The sequence below is a fragment of the Centruroides vittatus genome, unplaced genomic scaffold (assembly GCF_030686945.1).
Source record: "Centruroides vittatus isolate TY-2023 unplaced genomic scaffold, ASM3068694v2 scaffold_2802, whole genome shotgun sequence".
NCBI classification, from domain to species: Eukaryota; Metazoa; Arthropoda; class Arachnida; order Scorpiones; family Buthidae; genus Centruroides; species Centruroides vittatus.
The window spans coordinates 1,345,545-1,368,226 of NW_027122693.1; the positions used below are offsets into that span (position 1 = coordinate 1,345,545).

The 22,682-nt window shown below is 30.3% G+C and overlaps 2 protein-coding genes across 3 annotated transcripts in view; one reads left to right on the forward strand and one right to left on the reverse strand.

The window, feature by feature from the left end:
• LOC136987867 (complexin-like) overlaps window positions 1–22,682 on the forward strand; it is a 226,363-nt gene that overhangs the window by 21,831 nt on the left and 181,850 nt on the right. Inside the window, exon 2 of one of the 2 annotated variants that reach the window (XM_067285618.1) lies at window positions 20,456–20,540. The exons of the other annotated variant lie outside the window; for it this stretch is intronic. The gene's annotated coding sequence lies outside the window, so the exon portion shown is untranslated. The remainder of the gene's footprint in view (window positions 1–20,455; window positions 20,541–22,682) is intronic. 2 annotated transcript variants of the gene reach the window in all.
• LOC136987855 (uncharacterized) lies at window positions 14,311–16,120 on the reverse strand. Its single transcript, XM_067285606.1, has 2 exons — window positions 16,064–16,120; window positions 14,311–14,583 (listed from the first exon to the last, which is right to left on the reverse strand). Exons 1-2 carry the CDS (start codon window positions 16,118–16,120, stop codon window positions 14,311–14,313), a joined length of 330 nt encoding a protein of 109 aa, XP_067141707.1.

The window sequence follows — 22,682 nt, forward strand, 5'->3', positions numbered from 1 at the left end:
CGCCTGCATTTTCGGCAACGCATCGCGCAGGAATTCCGGTCGCTGCGATAAATCAATTTGCATGTTCGGCCGCATTCCTCGCAAACTTCCTCGGCGTGTTGGAGGCCTGATTTTACGGCGAATTTCAGTCCGCCATCAATTCTTTCGTCTAATCCCAACTCGGATTACTCCGCTTCGATTAACTGATAAAAACGTCGTCCAGTACACTGTTTCCAAAATCCGTCCGATTCTAAATCACAATCTGCCACAACTCGGTTGCGAAATATCTATTCCAAAAATCACAGAAAACGCTTAGCCAACTTTTCGATATAAACAACTTTTCCAAAAGCCGAAATTCGCAAATAAAATTAACGACATTACAAATTACCTCGTAATAGAAAAATTCCAAAAGTAAGAAAAAATCCACGAAATCTCTCGGCACGACAACACGCCCACTCCTACTCGGATGAAAAATTTGCATAATTTTTCCGATAACACGCAATTCGAAGAATCAAAGCGCCCTCTACGGATATCTTTAGTTGATGACGAAATCATGACGAAATCCCGGTCGCCATCTGGAAACGAGAGTGAAAAAATTTCCCCACAGCGCTCTAGAATTTCCCCGTCGGCCTCTAAAATTTCCCCGTCGCCATCTTGGCTACCATAGGTAACATTAACCATAAATTCTAATACTTCGCTCCCAGTTTATGTATAGAGTTATTACAACCTTCATATACAGAATAAGGTCTGTCCTAGACGTGTTACAACGGGAGCCGAGATAATTAGATCCTTGACTTTCATTATTTTTGACTCCACTCGCTTCTCTATCATTACTTTTTTTTGTATCATTCGTGTTTACATTGTTAAATATTTCACCTTAAATAATTAAACAAACTAACGAAAACGTTTATAAAAATCGATAAAATGCACTTATATTAATTTCAGTCAAACCTGCGAACAACGGCCACCGACGGGGACAGTAAAAACGTCCGTTTTCTACGGGTTATTTTGTATACATTTTTATTCAAGGAAAAAAGAAAAAAGACCTGAAAAAATGTATCCCGTTTAGAGGTGTCCGTTATCGGAGGTTCACTCGTATAATAATTTGAGTAAAACCTGTGAACGACAGCCAGGGGCATAAAACGTGGTCGGGTTGTTTGCAGGTTATTTTGTATCTTGAACTTTGTCCATGGGGGAAAAAAAATCCTGAAAAATGGGTCGGTGTTTAGAGGGTCCGTTATAGGAGGTTGGACTGTAAATATATGTTTTGAAACGAGATTTAAAACGAGTAAGACATTAAATTAGAAATATAAAAAAGGAAAAATAAAATTTCTTCACGAGAAGTGATAAGATTTATCTTGTTCTTTACGCCTCTTGGCATCTGAGAAATTCATAAAATTAAGTGAAAGGAATATAAGCCCTTGTGTCTGATAACAAATTTAAGTAAATGCTATATTGTTTTTCTTATTATTACTACTTTTTCTCTTACAAATAATTGCTTTTTTCTTGTTTTTCTAAATAACTTCTGAAAGGAAATTATTTACAAATTATAATACCCAGTTCTCCTCCTCCTCCTCGTCCTTGATGGGTGGATATTTTTGTTTTATACTTGATTTAGTTGAATCGAATTTTTTCGATACCTTAACATGGTTAATATCCTATTTATCTAGAAAATAAACCTTTTAAATTGTCGAGAAATCTATTAAAAATGCCATGTTTTTAGAACTCTTCCAGGTATTTAAATTATCAAATTACTTCCTCGCTCGGGCATTTTTTACGTGCATTTCTACTGTAGAAAATCGTTAAAAATTCGTATTTTTTGAGTAAAATTTTTAATTTTTTATACACTAAAGTACTTTCAGACATTTTAAAATTCTTTATCGCACAAAAATTTTTTATTAATATGAAAATTTTGGCGTCGAAAGACCCAAAAAGTCAAGCTATTCTTTCCTAATTTACAAGTTTCGGGTTGTATCAACGTGTTAAATCTGATAAAAAAAATTAAAATTATAATATTTTATAATGATTATAATAATAAATATTGTTATATACATTAAATTCTATTAATTATCATTAAAATTAAGAGCAAAATATTATTACAACGCATTGAAAATGGCGAAAATTATGAAGGTTTCAGCACTTCCAGCGAAGAAGGGCCTTCAGGAAATTAGTTTAAAAAATTAAATTAAATTAAAAAAAATTATATTAATTTTAATAAAATAGGGAGTTTTATATAAATAAAGGTTAGTATTTTAATAATTGATAAAAAATATTTTCGTATTTTTCTGCTTTATTCGAGATTATTTAGTTACTTTCGAGGTAAATTTCCATGTCGGAAGTTGAAAAGTTTCGAAAATATTTGTAGAATATTTAAAGAGAATATAAAGTGAATATTCACTTGTGTATTGTGAATGGAGTGGCTGAATGACTATTCAAACTTCAAGTACTTTTCATCGTATTTATTTCTAACCATTGAATATATAAAATCGACTTTTCCAAGTATTTACATCGACCTGTCTATTCTTCTAACTTCAATAAATTTACAAAAGAAAAAATTTATTTTATTCTTTAAATTTTTTATTATTATTATTTAGAACTTTATTAATTATTAAGGATGAAAATTTAATTATGACGATGTTTAAACAATTATAAATGTGTTTTAAAAAATTAATTAATTAATATTAAGAACGATTACGTTATTAATTAGAATTTCTCCTTGTGTTTCTTTTGTTTGTTTTTAAAACAGAGGAGTATTACTTCTCGTGTGTTTCTTCACGAGCTTTTTTTTTTTACGTGTTTCTCTGCGTGAATTTCTTCCTCTCTGTTAAAAGTATACGAGATTTTTTTTCTTGTGTGTTCATTCACAAGAATTTCTTCTCTTCTGTGTTTCTTCACGAGAGTTTTTTTTCTTTCTCTAAAATGTGTTTCTTCTCGAAAATTTCTTTTATTGTGTGCTTCACGAGAATTTCTTCTCTTGTATGCTTCTTCAGGAAAATTTCTTCTCTTGTATGCTGCTTCTCGAGAATTTCTTGTCTTGTGTGCTTCGCGAGAATTTCTTCTCTTGTGTGTTTCACGAGAATTTCTTGTCTTGTGTGCTTCACGAGAATTTCTTCTCTTGTATGCTTCACGAGAATTTCTTCTCTTGTGTGTTTCACGAGAATTTCTTGTCTTGTGTACTTCACGAGAATTTTTCTCTTTTATGCTTCACGAGAATTTTTTCTCTTGTATGCTGCTTCTCGAGAATTTCTTGTCTTGCGTGCTTCACGAGAATTTCTTGTCTTGTGTACACGAGAATTTCTTCTCTTTTATGCTTCACGAGAATTTTTTCTCTTTTATGCTTCACGAGAATTTCTTCTCTTGTATGCTTCACGAGAATTTCTTCTCTTGTGTGTTTCTTCTCGAGAATTTCTTCTCTTGTATGCTGCTTCTCGAGAATTTCTTGTCTTGCGTGCTTCACGAGAATTTCTTGTCTTGTGTACTTCACGAGAATTTTTACTCTTTTATGCTTCACGAGAATTTTTTCTTTTGTATGCTGCTTCTCGAGAATTTCTTCTCTTGTATGCTGCTTCTCGAGAATTTCTTGTCTTGCGTGCTTCACGAGAATTTCTTGTCTTGTGTACTTCACGAGAATTTCTTCTCTTTTATGCTTCACGAGAATTTTTTCTCTTGTATGCTGCTTCTCGAGAATTTCTTGTCTTGCGTGCTTCACGAGAATTTCTTGTCTTGTGTACTTCACGAGAATTATTTCTCTTTTATGCTTCACGAGAATTTTTTCTCTTGTGTGCTTCTTCAGGAGAATTTTTTTCCCATGTCTAAAAAGTATACGAGAATTTTAATTTTGTGTGTTTCTCCAGGAGAACTCTTTTTCTACGTGTTTTTCTGTGAGAATTTCTTTCTGTAAAAAGTATAAGAGAATATTTTTCTCTCGCGTGTTCCTTCACGAGAATTTCTTCTTGTATTCTCAAAGAGGGGGTGAAAACACGCATTTTCTGTTCGTTTGACATCTTCAAAAATCGAATAATTATTTTAATTTTTTTAAATTAATTATTTAATATATTTAAAACAGAGGAAAATGCAAAGAAAAAATCGGTAATTAAAACCGTGTTGAAAAAGACAAATTGCCCTTTTCAGTAATACAGATGTTGTAAATCTTTCCCTTATCGTGTCACCTGTCTGGATGTGATTCCAGGTGCGAAACTTCTCATATATTAGTAGATGATAACGTCCTTTCGCATCATATACAAAATGTTATCTCACTCCTCAAGACTAAGTTAATGTTCACTCTCCAAAAATCCTTTCTCCTATTGATCTTTTGCAATTTCTTTCAACTTCTTCCTCTTCTTCATCACTTGCATTCCAGTTAAAGAATATAGATTAATGCCCCTTCTATTCGATATTTCCTCGTAAATATCAAAAGTTTTAATTAAATTTTTAAAAAAATTATTTATATTTCTGTATAATTTACAACCGGACAAACGGACGTACCATTAATTTATCGATTTTTTAAAAACTAATTAATATATGATTACTATCGATTGTTTTTAAAGCCCCGTACAGATGGGCAGACGTACTAACGATTTATAAGCGTATATAACGGTGTAAATAATTAATAAATATACACGATACATGCTTTGGTATAAACATCATTAACGTTATTTGTTTTGGTTTGACGGACAGGCACACGAACGTACTGTACGTTTAATTCATCAATAATCTTATCAATTTAGATGATAAATAATTTACGTTTATATCGAATAATTGCGATATGAAATTTTTAAACACGATCGACAGACAAACCGACGAACGAACGATTTATCAATAAATTCATTAGCTTAAATTCCTCACATAAATACTTAACGAATATGATTAAGAAATTAAAAATAACAAAACTGTTCGTAAGAATAAATATCATTAATATTATATGCCAGTTTTACAAACAGACATGCGAACGTACGTTTATTTAATCGATAATTTTATCAATTTACGTGATAAATAATTCATATCTGAATTTAAAAACAAAAAACTTTATTTTTCAACCATTCAAACACGCTTGAAAGACAGACAGACAGACTTACGAACGAACGATTTACTTATCTATACATTTATTAAATTCTATAATAAATTACACGTATAAACACTTAAAATTACGTCTTTAAGATGTTTAAAATATACTAAAATCGCGTAGAAACATACTACATTCTTAATAATACTTACAGACAGACATGCAGACAGATGAGTGTGTTTAATTCACATTTAACTCGGCAACAATCTTATCAATTTAGATTATAAGAGACCAAGTATTTGCTACAAAGTCTTAAAATATCTTCCACAGACAGACAGGCAGACAGGAGTACGAAGCAATAAAATCAATAAATATCTCATAAATTATTCCCATAAAAAATGATTTAAGAAACACATAACCCTGTATTAATATACGCGAAATTTGCACAGAAACTCATGCTGTTAATAATAATAATTTTAGCTCTACAGACAGGCAGACTTACGCTCTTTTAATTCGTCGATAATTTTATCAGAGAACATAGACAATTGAATGGTAGCAACGTGTATTGAGCACATAGAAGCGAAGAAAAATGAATTAATTTTTCGTTGCGTAAGGGAGAAAAAAATGAAATAAATATATATATATATATATGGAACTGAAAATTGGAAAAGTGATGTAGTGTTTCCTCGTGCGTTTACGCGGGGGGAAACATGTTTACTTGTTTATAAATCAATAAAGTATCATAGACATGGCCTACGTTTACGCCAACAGAATGAATTTTCATAATTTAAATTCATGAATAATTGATCGAGTAGTTTACAATGGCTTATTTTATCATAAGTAATGTATGTCTGTCCTCCTATTATGCAACAAAACCCCCTGTTATTAATTCTCTTCCCCCTATTTCTGATGAAAAATTGTAATTTTAATAAAGCGAGTCATTAAAGGTCAATACGCTAAAATCTTATCGAAATTAGTCATAAATAATAACTTTTATGGGTGTGTGTGTACCTCGTAATAACGTTTATAACAAGAAATAATCATGTTTACTTCGATATTTCGTCACGAAGTTGCTGTAATTTTTTTTTCGGCGCGTCGCGTCGTGTCGCGTCGTGTCGCTTCCACTCGTTATTTCGCGAAATTTTATTTAATGTAGGTGAAATTTTACGTTGTAAACGGGAAAATTTAAATATTTTGCGCGGTTTTAGTGGAAATAAATGTAGAAATAACGTCTTTATAAGGGGTGAAAGAAAAAAATAGCGATGTTAATTAGTAATACACGCGCGACGCGATGCGACTCGCTGAAGATGAGTGATTACGATCGTGTCGTTATTTCGAGTGTTTCTTAATACCAACATATTTGATTTATTATATAAAAGGAATGCGATATTTTCAGAATAATTTCTACAATAAAAGTAATTAATAATTTTCTTTTTATTTTCATTTTTGTCAATTGTTGAAGTGACATCTGAGCTAGTCGCGTCGCTCATTCAATAAGGCATTTCTCTATTATATTTCCATATTTTTAATAATATATATATATATAACACTTAGGAAAATTAAAATAATTACGATATACATATATAAATTTTCGTTTTTATCTAAATATTAGCCATTAATTCGTGTATGTCACGTACGCAACGCGACGCGATGGAACGCGACACACACGAAAATACATATTTTTACACAGATTGTACGAAAATTTCTAAAATCAGACCAATAAAACTTATTTATCGAATGAAGGAATTAGTCATTTTTGCTCTCACGAAATGTTTAATCCGGGAAAACGTTACTGAGAGGTCGAATCTCTTTACCCCTAAAGCCAGCAGAGTACATTTCAACTATTTGGCAGAAATGACAAACTCGTATTGATCTATGGGATGACGAAAAAGGGGAGGAAAGAAAGAAAGGGGAGATATCGTGTTGCGTAAACAAATGTAAATGTGGTAAACGTCGAAATTTTCCAGATATTCCCAGATCGTTGTCATGGTAACATGTGGTGTACTTTCTTTCTCTCTCTCTCTCTCTCTTTTTTTTCCTCTCTCCCCCTCTTTGTATCTATCATGATAAATAATTTTTGTACATTTCAGATTAGAGATGATAAGAAACAAATACAGAATCTCTTTTTCTGATATGCAGGGTCTCTTATCAGATATAGGTTTTTTCTGAAATACAGGATCTCTTCCTCTCAAATGCAGGATTTCTTTTTCTCAAATGCAGGATCTCTTCTTCTCAAATGCAGGATCTCTTTCTCTGAAATGCAGGATTTCTTCCTCTCAAATGTAAGATCTCTTCCTCTCAAATGCAGGATCTCTTCCTCTCAAATGCAGGATTTCTTCCTCTCAAATGCAGGATCTCTTCCTCTGAAATACAGGATCTCTTTCTCTGAAATATAGGATGTCTTTCTCTCAAATACAGGATTTCTTCCTCTCAAATACTGGATCCTTTCTTCTGAAATACAGGATCTCTTCCTCTCAAATGCAAGATGTCTTCCTCTCAAATACAGGATGTCTTCCTCTCAAATACAGGATGTCTTCCTCTCAAATACAGGATTTCTTCCTCTCAAATACTGGATCCTTTCTTCTGAAATACAGGATCTCTTCCTCTGAAATACAGGATCTCTTCCTCTCAAATGCAAGATGTCTTCCTCTCAAATACAGGATGTCTTCCTCTCAAATACAGGATCTCTTCCTCTCAAATACAGGATCTCTTCCTCTCAAATGCAGGATCCTTTCTTCTCAAATACAGGATCTCTTCCTCTCAAATGCAGGATCCTTTCTTCTCAAATACAGGATGTCTTCCTCTCAAATGCAGGATCCTTTCTTCTCAAATACAGGATGTCTTCCTCTCAAATGCAGGATCCTTTCTTCTCAAATACAGGATGTCTTCCTCTCAAATGCAGGATCCTTTCTTCTCAAATACAGGATGTCTTCCTCTCAAATGCAGGATCCTTTCTTCTCAAATACAGGATGTCTTCCTCTCAAATGCAGGATCCTTTCTTCTCAAATACAGGATCTCTTCCTCTCAAATGCAGGATCCTTTCTTCTCAAATACAGGATGTCTTCCTCTCAAATGCAGGATCCTTTCTTCTCAAATACAGGATTTATTCTTAAACTCAGGACGTTTTGTTCTCAAATACAAAAGGACCTCATCATAAGCATTCGCAGGATCACTTCATAAGCTGTTTCTATGTATATAAATATGACCAAATTGAAAGAGTTTATACTCTTTATTTCCTCAATAAAGTGAGTTATTTTATCAGACATTTATATATAATTTCTTCCGTAATTGTTCAATATATAGCAGAATCTCGATATAGTGAACTCTCAAAAGTCTAAGCTAAACCACTGACTATAGAATAGCAATGGCTCATAAAGTTCTTCGTCATATCGAATGATCAGTACAGTATGAACTTGCCACTCGATATAGCGAACAATTTTGTTGATCCTTGCTGTTCTTTATATATAAGTGGATGATTTACCTCGCTATATCGATAATTTACTAAATTTTATATTTATATGGTTATTTATGTACAGTTTGAGTCAGTGTATGTAAATTCATACTGGATTCTCGATATAGTGAATTCTTAAAAAACTGAACCAAACGTTCAGTCTATCAAAGTAATTTACTACGTAAAGAAAAGTGAATTTAGGAATATTTCAGAAATCAGTTTAAAGTTTGTTAGAAAATTGTGGAAAAATCCCTACATCTTTGTTTCTTTTTTTAAATATAATTCCTATATTATATGAAATTTAGGGATAAAAATACCTTACAAAATAAGCAAATTCTCGATTCTACATTCAATTTCATTGAATAATTTAGTTTTCAATCACTTTATGTAGAAAAATACATTATTTTATGATACATAATACAAATTTAAGATGCCAAATAGAAGATTTATCATGAAAAATTCGCATAAATATCTTCTATTGATTAAATTTTCGTGCAGTGTTTTTTTAAAAAAAACCCATTATTTTCTTCAAGAACTGCCATTCCTTTTCGAGAAGATCGACCAAGAAGAAATATTATTTTCATTTGATTTAATCCTAAATCTGCTGAGCCAATAAGAGGAAAGGTTAAAAAAAAAAAAATACAGGAAAATTTGAATAAGTGAGAGTTTTTCAGCAATCGTAGATACAAAACGGTGTTATTTCTACCGTTTTCCCCCTTTCTTCGGCATCAGTGGAGGGAAAATTATGTTATTTGTATGGTATCCGGTTGTGAAAAGATGTGGAAGTCACATAGGACCATGCTTTTTCGTGTAGTAGACGATATGGAAGCATTGTCACTGAAAGGATACGTTTCCAGTGTAATCGATAACACGAAATGTTATCATGTTGTAGAGGCCATGTCTCGCTGAAAAACAACTATGTTTTTGATTCGAAGAATAAACTACACACTCATTGAGTACAGCATTAGAAAAAAAAATCCAAATACAAAAATTTACGGGTATTTCTACCAATTTCTATGGTTTTCTATATAAAACCAGCGAGATAAAATTGAGTTTTTATTAATAATAATAATATATGGAAAAATTAGTTGTTATTTTTATATAAGGAAATTTTTTTTATTAGTTCGTTCGATTGTCTGTACGTATTTTATATTAGAATCTTGTAAGTTCATTTAATTTTCGTCAGTGTTGAAGTTTTATATAAGAGAATTAACTATATTACTCCCGAAAAGCTGGTATATTTTTAGTTCGTTCGATTGTCTGTAAGTACTTTATCTTAAAAAAAAAATCTATTGTCCTTGGAATCACACAACATTTAATTCTCACCAGTGAGGAATTCTATATAAATAATTATCAATTTAACACTATTATGTTCTAGTTTCGTGGTTATTTCAATAAATTTTATTGTTGAAATTCGTAAATTTCGAATAGAATTTATTACTTTTTTATACGAAATTCGAAAATCGAGCACTTTATAAAGCTGTATAACTTGATAAACACATCACGAAACGTTTCGTTCTAATTAAACGATGCCGTTAAAATTTCGTGACTGATTTTCTCATTGACTAATTAAAGAAAAATCTATAAATATGTATGCAAACTAATTTCTGAATGTGTTAATAATTTACGAAATGGTCCGTAACAACTGCATAATTATATTTATTGTAGTTTTATCCATTATAATGTCAGATATAGGCGAGTTGTACATATATTTTGTGTTATCTTCAAGCGTGCCACGGAATTTAAGTCTTTTATACTTTATGTTTATTGGATAGAATCTTTTTTCTTCTTTAATTTAATTTAAGGTATATTGCTTAATAAAATTTCCTTTAAATTCCTTGTTTACCTAATAAAAACCCCTAAAAGGAGACATTATCTCAATGTTATGATTCATAAATTAATGAAAGAATGAGAATTTCTTTCTTCTTTTCTTGATAAAAATTCGAGAAAAATCTTAATCTTTTTAAGATTTCTGTGTAAAGATTTACAGTTTATAAGGTTGCAGATGATCACAGATGGGTATTTTTTTGTATCGGGGGTGCCAAATCTTGTTAGGAACCATACGAATCGGAAATACGTGAGAGACTCCATACTGGGCTCTCACGTATTTTTATTATATGTGTAGAGGGGAGTCGGATTTTAGTCTTATTATATATAGCACCAAATTCTGACCCCCCACTTCTAAGTAATAAGGTGTAGAGGATTCGATATACGGGAGCCGTAATAAGGATTTAGAGTGCCTCCTGCGGTTCGCGAGCCACAGTGGTTCTATACATTAATCCAAGATTGCATCCGATAATAATAAAGTTATAACTTAATAAATGCAATTTTAAAATATTTATCTAAATTAACTGATGCAAGGCAGTAAGTACCTCATGATGAGGCACCTTTGATGAGGCACCCCCAAAGATTAAAAGCAAATTTATTTGCTTAATTGCTGAAGAAGGAAACTTCTTGTAAGAAAGAAATTTAAAAAAGCAAGAAAATAAGCGGATAATTAAAGAAAATCGAGAATATTTGATAAAAACTTAACATATTCATCCAACGAAATTTTTTAGAAGTGTTTGATGTCTTTGAGAAATTTGTGAGTGGATTAAACAAAGAATGTCGTTGATAGACAAGTGTCAAACAAGTCATTAGATGCTGAGACTAGGCATTTCCCAAGACGATACAAATGGGAAAAACGTGTAGTATCTTCTCCCATCTCCATTTTCTCTTCATGCTCGAAGAAACGAATGGAATCTGCTTGTCATTCCCGATACAACGCTGTTATTATGCTGAAGAAATAAATATCCTGGCTCCACATTCAACTAATGCACTAATTAACATTTCGTTTTTTTAAAATTTCCTTTAATTTTTAAGCATTAAAAACTCTTGTGTTAACGTACACAAGGCTATATCAAGAGGTTCGAATCGATTTTAATGTCGAAAAGAGAATTTATAGTAATGAAATAATTGAATAAATTACTTTAATCTTCATTTAACTTAAAAAAAAAATTCACCTGACTTCCGGTCCAGACTGGAATTTTATATATAGTAATCGGGGTCTTCATCTCCAAGCTCTCTAGAATGAAGGATGAAGGATGAAGGATGATGAGGATCTCTAGCTATTCACGATGAAAATCGAGATCGGATATGGATATGTAGTCTCGATTTTTATCCATCTAACTCCGTTTTCTAGATTAAGGAAGGACAGACAGACAATTGGAATGTGTAGGTATGCAATTTAAAAATTCAGCCCATTAAAACCTGTTAATAAAACTGAATTAGCGCTGTTTATGTATTTCCACGTTTGGTTACATAATCGAGCTTACATAACATATGTCGTGGGTTCGGTTCTCAGATGATAACCGAACGTTAAGTTAACCACGTTATAACCACAGATGATAACCGAACGTTAACCACGACATACGTTAAGTTCGATTATGGTATTCGATGATTAAAATCTAACGTACTCTATGTTAAGACTTCATTCAGTATCTTCTTATCTGAGGACCGAACCCACGACACACCTTAATAAAAGTATACGACGTATATACCTATATTAATATATAATTTAGAAACGTAAGAGTGAGAATATATGTAATTCTTACATCATGTAATAAAATTTATGGCTCGAGATGTAATTTATTAGTCCATCTATATGTTGTCTGCCATGTTTTTTGTACCCTTTATCTATCGTTAAGAGTGAAAAATTTTGAAAAATATCATCATTATCTAGAATAATATTCATTTTATCTTAGCTTCTGAAAGCCCATTCTGATGGCCAAGCGTTATCACACTAATGTTCCATTAGAAGAGGTTTTGGATCGATTCCCATTGTTCTATCACCTTTGCTTGATTCCCACAAGATTGATTTGGTAAATCAGTAATGTTTAAACAATAACATCAATCTTACATTTTAAAAATAGAAATTTTTACCTGAAAATTATGATTATTTTGTAAGATCAACCAATGGTTTCTCTCTATGGTTTCCTGTGCTAAGAATTCAGGATCTCAACAATTTATGATGGGATTTATTATTATTTTGTAAAGATATTGCCTAATTTTATCATCGTTTCTCGTCTTATTTATCATGTAATTTAATTATTTCTGTACATAGAAGCGATTCTGAAACCTATTCTTTATACCTATTCTTAATTAATAAAATTGTATACAATGTTATTAAATTGTTTTGATAATCTGAAACCGTTTCGTAATTCTTCTTTGTTGCTTAAACACTATGTAGTGTAATAAATTCGAACACTGTTGGCATTCTTTCATCTTTATTTTAGTTCAGTTGATTCTGTATTTGCCGTCTTGATGTTGGGTCGTGTGCATTTTCTCTTCTTTATTATTAAATTTAGTGTGTGTAATTAAATTAAATTAAATACTTTTTTGGTATGGAAACTATCAAAAAGACATTTTATAATAAAGAAAACGATATTTTATAACTAATGTGATTTTTTTTATAGATCATCTTTAAGTAATTTATTTCATATTAAGAGGAAAAGTAGTTTAATGATTAGGTAGGCTAGTACTTCATCGACACTGAAGAGATTTAAAATGTTTCTTGAATGCATATGAATATATAACGTATGCATATATTCTGAATCTTCCTTCCTTTGTTCCTGCATCTTCTTCTCTCACTTCTCCTCCTTCCCTCGCTTCTCCCTATTTTCTTCCTGCTCTTTCCTCCCCTTTCCCTTTTCCCTTATTGCTCTGTTTCCTGCTTTTTCTTCTCTCTTTTCTTCTAATCCCTATTCTCGTTCTGCTCTCTCTCTCTCCCTCTCCTTCTCCTTCTCCCCCTTCTTCTTCCCTCTCTTCTCTTCGTGCTCTCTCTCTCTTCTTCTGTTTCTTTTCCTCCTTATTTTCCTCCTTTCTTCCATACTTCTTCCTGCTCCCTCCTCTTCCCTTTTCCTTTACCCACTCTTACTTCTTCCTCTTCCTTCTTCCCCTCTCTCCTTCTTTTCCACCCTTTCTCACTTACAGATTGCTTCTTTGCAAACTTTACTTCATTATAATTCTATTTGTCATATAAAAATAACCAATTTTATCAACAATATATATATATTTTTTTAATTTCCTGATTTGTTTGTTTAAGAAGATTTTTATCATCAATGATGATTTTTTGAAATTTTTACTACGTGGAAACAATAAAAGATGATAAATCGTAGTTTTGATATAACAAATAAAATCCAAAATCGATCGATCTCTGTCCACACTTCGAATCAAAACTGAATACATTTTTAAATCATAAATCATTATATATATATATATATTAATAAAAATCTCATGATTATAATTAAAGTTTAAATATCAAATCATTATTCTATTTTTAATTTTTAATTTTATTTCAAATTTCGTCCGACTAAAGCTCGTTTTCGATAGATCTTTGTAAAATCTAAATCATCTTGTTAAACGATTGTCTGTGATGTCTTTTTCCCCCCTCTCTCCCTTTCTTCAGGCAAAACGAATACGTAAATTTAAAAATATTATTCTTATTATTATTATGTGATTTATGAATGAAAATTGTAAAAAGAAATTTAACTTGAAAATAATAAGTTGAGCAGGAAAAATTTTTTGACGTCGATTGATTTAATAACAAACTAATATCAAGCTTTTATATTTTACATAAATTAATTTTCTGAAATTTGCTATTTTTCGCTCTTTGTTTTTTTCTTCTCTTCCTTCTCGTTCTCTTTATTTTTCTTTTCTCTTTTCTCTCTCTCTCTCTCTTCGTTTTTTCCTCTTTTTTCTGTGTTCCCCTTGTTCCTCTTTCTCCTTCTTTTTCTCCTCCTCTTTCTTTTTCTTCTTCTTCTCTTTCTCCTGCTCCTCCTCTGACTTTTTCCTCTTCTTTCTCTTCCTCTCTTCTTTTTTTTCTTTCTCTTCCATTTTTTTACTTCTTTCTCTTCTTTTCTTCCTTTTCATCCTCTTTCACTTCTTCCTTTTTTTTTCTTTCCTCTTCATCCCCTTTCTCTTTTCCTCCTCCTGCTTCTCTTACTTCTTCTCCGACTTTTCTCACTCTTCTCATCACATCATCATCATCATCATCATCTTTTTCTTCTTCATCTTCTTCATCTTCATCTTCTTCCTCATCATCTTCTTCTTCTTCTTTTTCTTCTTCTTTGAAATTTTTAAGAAATTTCAGTAGAAACTTGTATTGTGTTACCTTTAATTATTATATTAATACATATCTTTATATCTCGATTTTTATAATGAAAAAAAATGACGATAAAAAAAGAATAATTTATATTAATTTTTACAGTCTTAATTCATATACTCCAATAGCTTTTAACATTAAAATCAATCGTAAAAAGACATAAAAAATATTTTAATTCTAACATTTTCCATTAACAGAAGACAATATCTTAGTATAATTTATAATTGCCTATTGAAGAAATACGATTTGAGAAAATAATTTAAAACTCTTAAATATTAAAAAAAAATGAATAAAAATATAAATTTTTAAGTTTTAATTTAAAAATTAATTTATTTTAATAAATAAAATCCCCTCATAACTCTAATGATTAGAATGAACTAATTAATTAATTTTTTTTATAAAGGGATATTTCTATTTTTAATGTTTGTTTTAACTTTTCTATAGATCAAAGTTTTACTTTTTTAATATAAATTTTTATGCAATTTTTAGAATAAAAAAAAATGTAATTATGATTAGGTACGTCACTTTCTTTCACTGAATAATTGACAGATAGGAAAATGAAGGAGAACGTGCAGCTATAATAATAATTCTTTAATGCTTCCTGTTACTGTTTATAATGAAGTTTAGTACACTTTCCAACATACTAAACATCTATACAGCTTTTCATATCTAAAATTAACCCTTTTACTTAAATTTTATAAGTTTAAGAAGAGTAAAATAGTACCTTTATAGTTAAGCTCTTCACGAGGAAAATTTCCATTTATCTAACTTTGTTCTCGAGATTAAGGAAGGACAGACGGACAGACGGACGACTATGGAAATTTATAGGCCTTGCAATTGGAAAATTGTATCCCTACAATCCATCCAATTATAATTATTACAGTAGCTGTTGGAAATTGTTCTTACATCATCCTGAGTGTTAATACCTCTTGTATATCAATTTCTATTTTGTCACAGGAAGCGAGTGGCTTTATTGTTTTCTATCCTCCATGATGCTTGTAAATACTAATTAGGATTTGTATTGCCCTTCACTATACTTTCCTATAGTGATGCTGTTACTTTATGTAATTACAATGTGCTTAATTTTTATACTTTATCATCCCCCTATCTAGTGAGATCTTCTCATCATCTTCATCTTCCCACCCCCTTTCTTCAGCCTGTACTCCCCTAATACAGGTGAATAATCTCTCACCGTGTTCGACGTCACCTTACAAAGCACCAATTGAGTGAAGTGTCTGCTAAAGACACACGTTTTGCGCGGGTCCTAAAAGAAAATAATTTGCATAAATCTACTAAAAATTTATTTTTTATGATTGTTGTTGGTATTATTCGTCATTTATTAAGTGAATGATCGATAACGTCCGAAACAGATGTTTGATCGAAACAAAATTTCTATTTTTAGAATTATGAAGACAATGATTTAAACCCATTTTCATTGAATTAGAAATAGAAAGTACGCATCGATAATTTCATCCCTTCATCATCATACATCATCATCATCATCATCATCATCATCATCTAATTGAATTTTCACTAAAATTTTCATCGTCTCGCTCTGTTTTCCTCATCCTTTTCTCTCAATAATCTTAAAATCTGTACATATAAAATTGAATTCTCGTCCGTCTTTATGTCTGCCCGTTAGTTCGAGTATCACGTAAGAACGGCTGAACCGATATGTACGAAAATTTGTACATATATTCAGGATAGTCCTGGAAATGATATAGGCTACTTCGAATTCACGTCTGGTTGTCTGTCGGTTCGAGTGTTACGTAAGAACGTGTGAATCCTTCTCGGGCTGTAGAATGTATTTAGAATAAATTTAGATGTTAAAATTGCTTCTGGTCGGATTTCTTATATATATACGTGTGTGTGTATGTGTATGTGTGTGTTTGTGTGTTACTCGGTTACTCGTTACGATGATTGATTCGAATGGAATTGGTTGAAAATTACACAGATTTATAGCATTATTAAATTAAAAACGAATACAATATTTCATCATCATCGTCGTCATCATCATCATCATCATCATCAAATATAACAACTGAAACTGACTTTCAGCCTTACACGTTTATAATTTCTCTTCAGTGCTTGTTGGACCGATCATTTTTAGTAAATCAATTTTCATTTATAATTTATAATATTTAAATATTTTATTAACTTCATTACACGTTATCATCCGAGGAGGAGGAAGAGGAGATAACAGTTTAAAAATGCCATCTTCTTCCACTTCTTCTATCAAATGATCATCCCTGTATAAGATCGTCTTTATTAGAACGTTAAAATTAATTTTTTAAGATGATTTGGCTGCAGTTTTCAAATTGAAGACATATAAATTCTGACTGTCGTTCGTCCGTCCGTCCGTCTGTCCTTCTTTAATCTCGAGAACGGAGTTAGATTGTCGTAAATCGATTGTTACGAGGAGAAGTATGATGTACAGGGGACGATAGTATTAAAATCGAGAGCGTATATGGAAATCTTGAGAGTTGGAGCCCGGAATGGCGACGTTGTCACAATAATTTTGTGGATTTTTTTTAACAATACACTTGTACAAAATTGCATATTATTTTCGGAAATTTTATTAATATTTTAAAATGTTTCTTAAAGTATTTAAGGTTAGGAAAAACATTTTTATTTGCCTTAAAAAAATTATTTTTTGGAGGATCGGCTTAATCTGCTCGCTACTTTTCAGGTAATAATTCTAGTTTCTGTTCGAAAACGATAAGAAATTCTACTTTTGAAAATATATATATATATTTTTAAATATTAGAAATGGAATTTTTCCATAAAATTCAATTTTTCATTAAGTGAGAATTATGTTATTTTTTTCTCATAGAATTGTACAGTACATAAAAAGTTCGTACGTACAATAAAACCTGTGTAAACCGGAATGGTCCAGTACCGAATATTTTTTTTCCTTTTTGGTAGGTTTTCCGTTTGCTCAGGTTCCGTTCCGGACAGGTTTTACTGTAGTAGTGTGTATTATTTTTTATATAATATATATACTCTACTACATACTAAATTTTTATATGTAATTATATGTTTTACAGTAACGTAAACCTGAATAAAACGGAAAATGTTCCTTAGAACGGAGCAGTTTTCTAGATTACAAAAAATACCCGTTCAAAGCGGAAACCCATCAAACCGTTTAAATATACCGGGTGTCGTGCGATTCCGGTTTAAACAGGTTTAACTGTAATATATATATATATTATGTGTGTTGTCTTCCTAGGAAGTGGTGCACAAAACCTCTTCTTTTTCTTATATAATATACATAAACAGTAAAACCTGTGTAAACTGGAATTGCAGATTACCGAATAATGTTTTCTGGTTTGGCAGGTTTCCAATTTAAAAACGTTTTTTAACATAGAAAATCTCTGCGCGTTTTGAAGAATTTTTCCGTTTAGGTAAGTGTCCGTTTCATCCAGGTTCCGTTTTAGACAGGTTTAACTGTGAATAATACAGAAATTTAATCAAAATTAATAATTTATTTATAAAAAGCGATATTATTAATATATTTTGTATATTTATGTATTTATTTAAAATTAAAATATAGTAAAAACTGTTCTGAAAAATTCTTCCATTTTCTACGTTAAAAAATACCCGTTTAAAGCGGAAACCTACCAAACCAGAAAGAATATTCGGTACCGCGCTATTCCGGCTTACACAGGTTCCACTGAATATATGCTTAATTTATTATTTTTAATATAAAATGTATTAAAGAACCATTAAAAAAATTAATTTTCTAGTTCATTTTTTCCCCGTTTGATGATAAAAATTCAGGTATTTTCAAATAACTTTCTTAGAAGTTTTTTCTTTTTATTTTCTTGCCACGACAAAAAATTTCATAAGAAAATTACCAAGATCTTTAGAAATTAATTTTTTCTTTGATAAATTACTTTCTGGAGATCTTAAGATTTCCACAAATTAAAAACTTTACAAGATAAATAAAGATAAATGATGATAAATCTTTAAATATTTCTCTCCTAGGATGATGTGTGACTTATTATGCATATTCTTCAGAAATTTTACGAATTTCTCCTAATTTTTATCATCGTAACTTTATTAATTTTTATTTAAAATATTTTATTATTTAATATATTTTTCAATATCAAGGAAATATATATATATTTTTGTTTTTCTATATTTTATTTCGGAATTTCTTTATGGAAATCTTTTTTATATTTCTCAATTTTCTCGCATTTTCTTCCAGTAAAATCAATCTGAAACTTTTCGTTTTGATTTAGGAAATATATATTTATTTATATATTAATTCTCAGGCTTTTATTGAAGTATTTGGAAATGTTATATATAAGTTTTTAAAATATCTATTTTATATACAGTATTTGTGCCTAACTTTTAGTAAAAATTTCTGTATAGTTTTACGTATTTTTTGTCTAGCTTTTCCTTTATAATTCTTATATATTTTGTGGAGAATCTATATAATTTTTTCTGTACTTTTGTGCAGGTTTTCTGTATAATTTTTATGTATTTTTGTGCAGATTTTCTGTATAATTTTTATGTATTTTTGTGCAGATTTTCTGTGTAATTATATATTTTTGTGCAGCTTTCCCATATTATTTTTAATATTTTTGTACAGCCTTCCTGTATAATTTTTATGTATTTTTGTGCAGCTTTCCCGTATAATTTTTATATATTTTTGTGCAGGTTTTCTGTATAATTTTTATGCTTTCCTGTAGTTTCTATATAAAATATTTCGCATAAGACGTACGGATTTTCTGTAAAATATTTTGTATAATTTTCGCGCAACATTTATTGTATAATATTTATGTATGTTTTGCATTATTTTTCTATAAAAAATTCTGCACAATTATTTTGTAAGTAATATTTTATTTCTTTACCAAATGAAATAAGTTATAAACGTCTAAATCTCAGTCGAAAAAAAGATTTTTTTTTAAAGTTTATCAATTAAAAAATTTAGATATTTAATAATATATTTATTTAATTAAAAAGTAAAACAGCAAAGAAAGACGAAAATATATAATAATATTTTCAAGCGTGGTTGGCGTGAACTTAAGTAAAATTAATGATACATTATTATTAAACTCGTTCATCATCCACCCGCCTCACAGATAACGTATCGCATCGTGAAAGTAGCAATGAGAATCTGGAGAAATTCTTTATGATAAAAAGAAAGTGAAGCATAAGATCTAAATTCAATATTTGTGGAAAAAAAAGTTTTATTTTTACTCTATGTTATTATGAATAATGTTTTTTCGAATATTTTTGTTTTCAATTTTCTGTTTCACAAATTCTTAAATAATTAAAAATTAAGTATTAAAGTGTTTTTATTACTAAGTTTTACGTGAGTTTTCTACGTAAAAATGCAATCTCTATTCTCTAAATTGCAGTTTACATCTCTAAAAGTGCAAGTCTTTACTGTATAACCGCAGTTTCTATTCTTTAAAAGTGCAACTTAGAAACTGCACTATTGAATTTCTACCGAACTATTTGCACTATTTATTCGATAGAAATATATTTAACATTTAAAAAATTTCCTATAAAAATTCAAAATATGAATAATAATCAGCTAAAAAAACCGCTTTATTCATGTATTAAACACTTAATATAGCGAATGATTCAGCTTAATAACTTTAGGATTTCACTATATCGAGGTCATCTTTATTTCGAATAAATATTATGCATAAAAACATAAATATACGAGTTAATTTCTCTACATTCTTATACTAAATGAAGGTAGAATATATAATTATTTGCAAATAGAAATAACAAGAATCAAACTTCCGTACGCACACACACACACACACACACATACACACACAGACATACAAGCACGCACGCAGATATATACACGAAATACAAGTAACGATGGAAATTTATTTCAATTTAAATTTATTTATAGAAACAGTGTTGGCAAAATCGTTGTAGGTGACAACAGAGGCAGTAACCATGGTAACCGAAGTCTGAAGATCTTTTCCATCTCTCAGGTATTCGCAATTATTTTAGTAATGATGAAAAATCTTCAATTATGTAGAAATCCAAGTTGAATTTTTGATAATTTTTAAACCTTTAAATTGTTGTCATTATTCAGAATTCTTTTGTTTAGTTGCATCTTTTGTTGAATTCTTTTTTCCTTTTTGCATATTCTGAATTTTTTTAAATCTGTAAATTTAAGCTTTAATCATTAATAATTTTATTATTATTATTGTTTTATGTTGTAAAATTATTTTAATATTCGTTTTATTAAAGAAGAAACGTGAAAATATTCCGTTTCTTACGAGAATTCTTAATGTTTAATTTTATTTATTATTACGTTTAATAAAAATGAAACTATTATAACTCTCAATTATCAGAAGAGAAAAAAAGTATTATTTATTTATTTTAAACTTTTTATTTTCTAACATTAATTGTCTTCAATACAATTCCCTTCCGTTTGTCATTATTCTCTATTGATGTGTATCTCTGGATATTCCCTTTCTTTGTTTGTCTGTATCAAACTGATCTCGTGTTTTCTTTAAATGCTACTCCATTATGTCGTCATTATTTTCTGGAAAAATTCCCTCGTACGTAATTCGTTTATGTATTAATCTTTGTAGATTGAAAGAAACGTTATCGTACGTCTCATCTGATGCGGGATGCTCTGTTTGTAATTCTGTTATTGTTCCTGAACTTACCCCTTCTTTCTATTTTACACTATTCTACTACTTTATTACGTTATTTCTCTTATTTTTTTTTACTCTATGAATACTAGAAAACTACCTCCTTCTGCTGCTCTTCCTCCTCCTATATCCTGTCTGAGTTTACCTTTGGCACTTCAATCTTTCTTCATTTAGTCTCATACGTCTGGAATACCCACCATACATTAATAATGAATTCTCTTCACATTTCTTCTTGCAACTGTTTGTTTAAAACTTTACCATTAAAATACTGTATGTATATTCAACAGAGAAATTTAAAAGAAAAGGATAATTAAATACGTATCTAAGATCCAACTGTAAATGTTTAAACAGTTCAATTATAATTAAGAAATTCATTAGGAAACTAATAAGGGCAATTAAGAAGTTGCTGGATAGAAAGATAAGGGGGATACGAGTGAAGTAACTAATACTTAAGTAAACAGATTATCTACGTCATATTTATCTGTCATAGCTTGCACATTTCTCCATTAATGACTGCGACATAATCCTCGTGGTGTAAGCCGATCTGCAAAGGCCCACCATCCACGAGGTGTGACGATTAAGCCGTTTATTTTGGCTTAGTTGCATTATATACACGGAGTGAGCACCGGATGACGTTGAACCTTTGCTGTAAGCGCTTACAGGTGTCAAAGGCAGTCGTGTTGACTCGCCTGTTACGTCACAGGCACCCAGTCAAAGTACGAGACACGATGCACCGTTGTAAAAAATATGTGTAATTTTTGAATATGCCAATCTTCTTTATAGATTACTTACGTATTAATCTTTCAGAAATTTAATGCACTTCTTTAACTCCGTTGTAATGGTGAATGCTCCTGTTGATGCGCCATTTTGTAAAATGGATATTAAAATCTTATTTTTAGAATGGTGTAATCGTGTTTTAATAATTTCTGTTTATACAAAATTAACATTTTATGTATTATATTCGTGCGCTTTCTTATATATTAAGGCTAATGCTTTGTTAAGATTTAATCGAATTTTCTCTTATATTCATAAAAAAGAACTACAAATTAAATTAATATACTAATTACGCATGTTTTTAAATTGAAATAATGATTAAGCAATTAGAAAAATCGCATTTTATAAATTAATTTTTGAACATTTTTACTTGGTGATGTTCGATTTCAAATATACTGTACTGTACAAACGATTTACTTCCAAGATGAATATGCATCTATGAGCATCTGTCTATGTGCGCTTAGACTCATGGACTCATGAATATTCGTTGTATTATATTTATATGTTACTACTTCTCTTATGTGTTCCTATACTTCCTGTTTATGTTCTGTACTTATTTTCTGTGCTTCCTGTATGTATTTACTTACTGTATGTGTTTCTGTTCCTGTACTTTCTGTATGTTTCTGTTCCTGTACATCCTGTATGTTTCTGTTCCTGTACATCCTGTATGTTTCTGTTCCTGTACATCCTGTATGT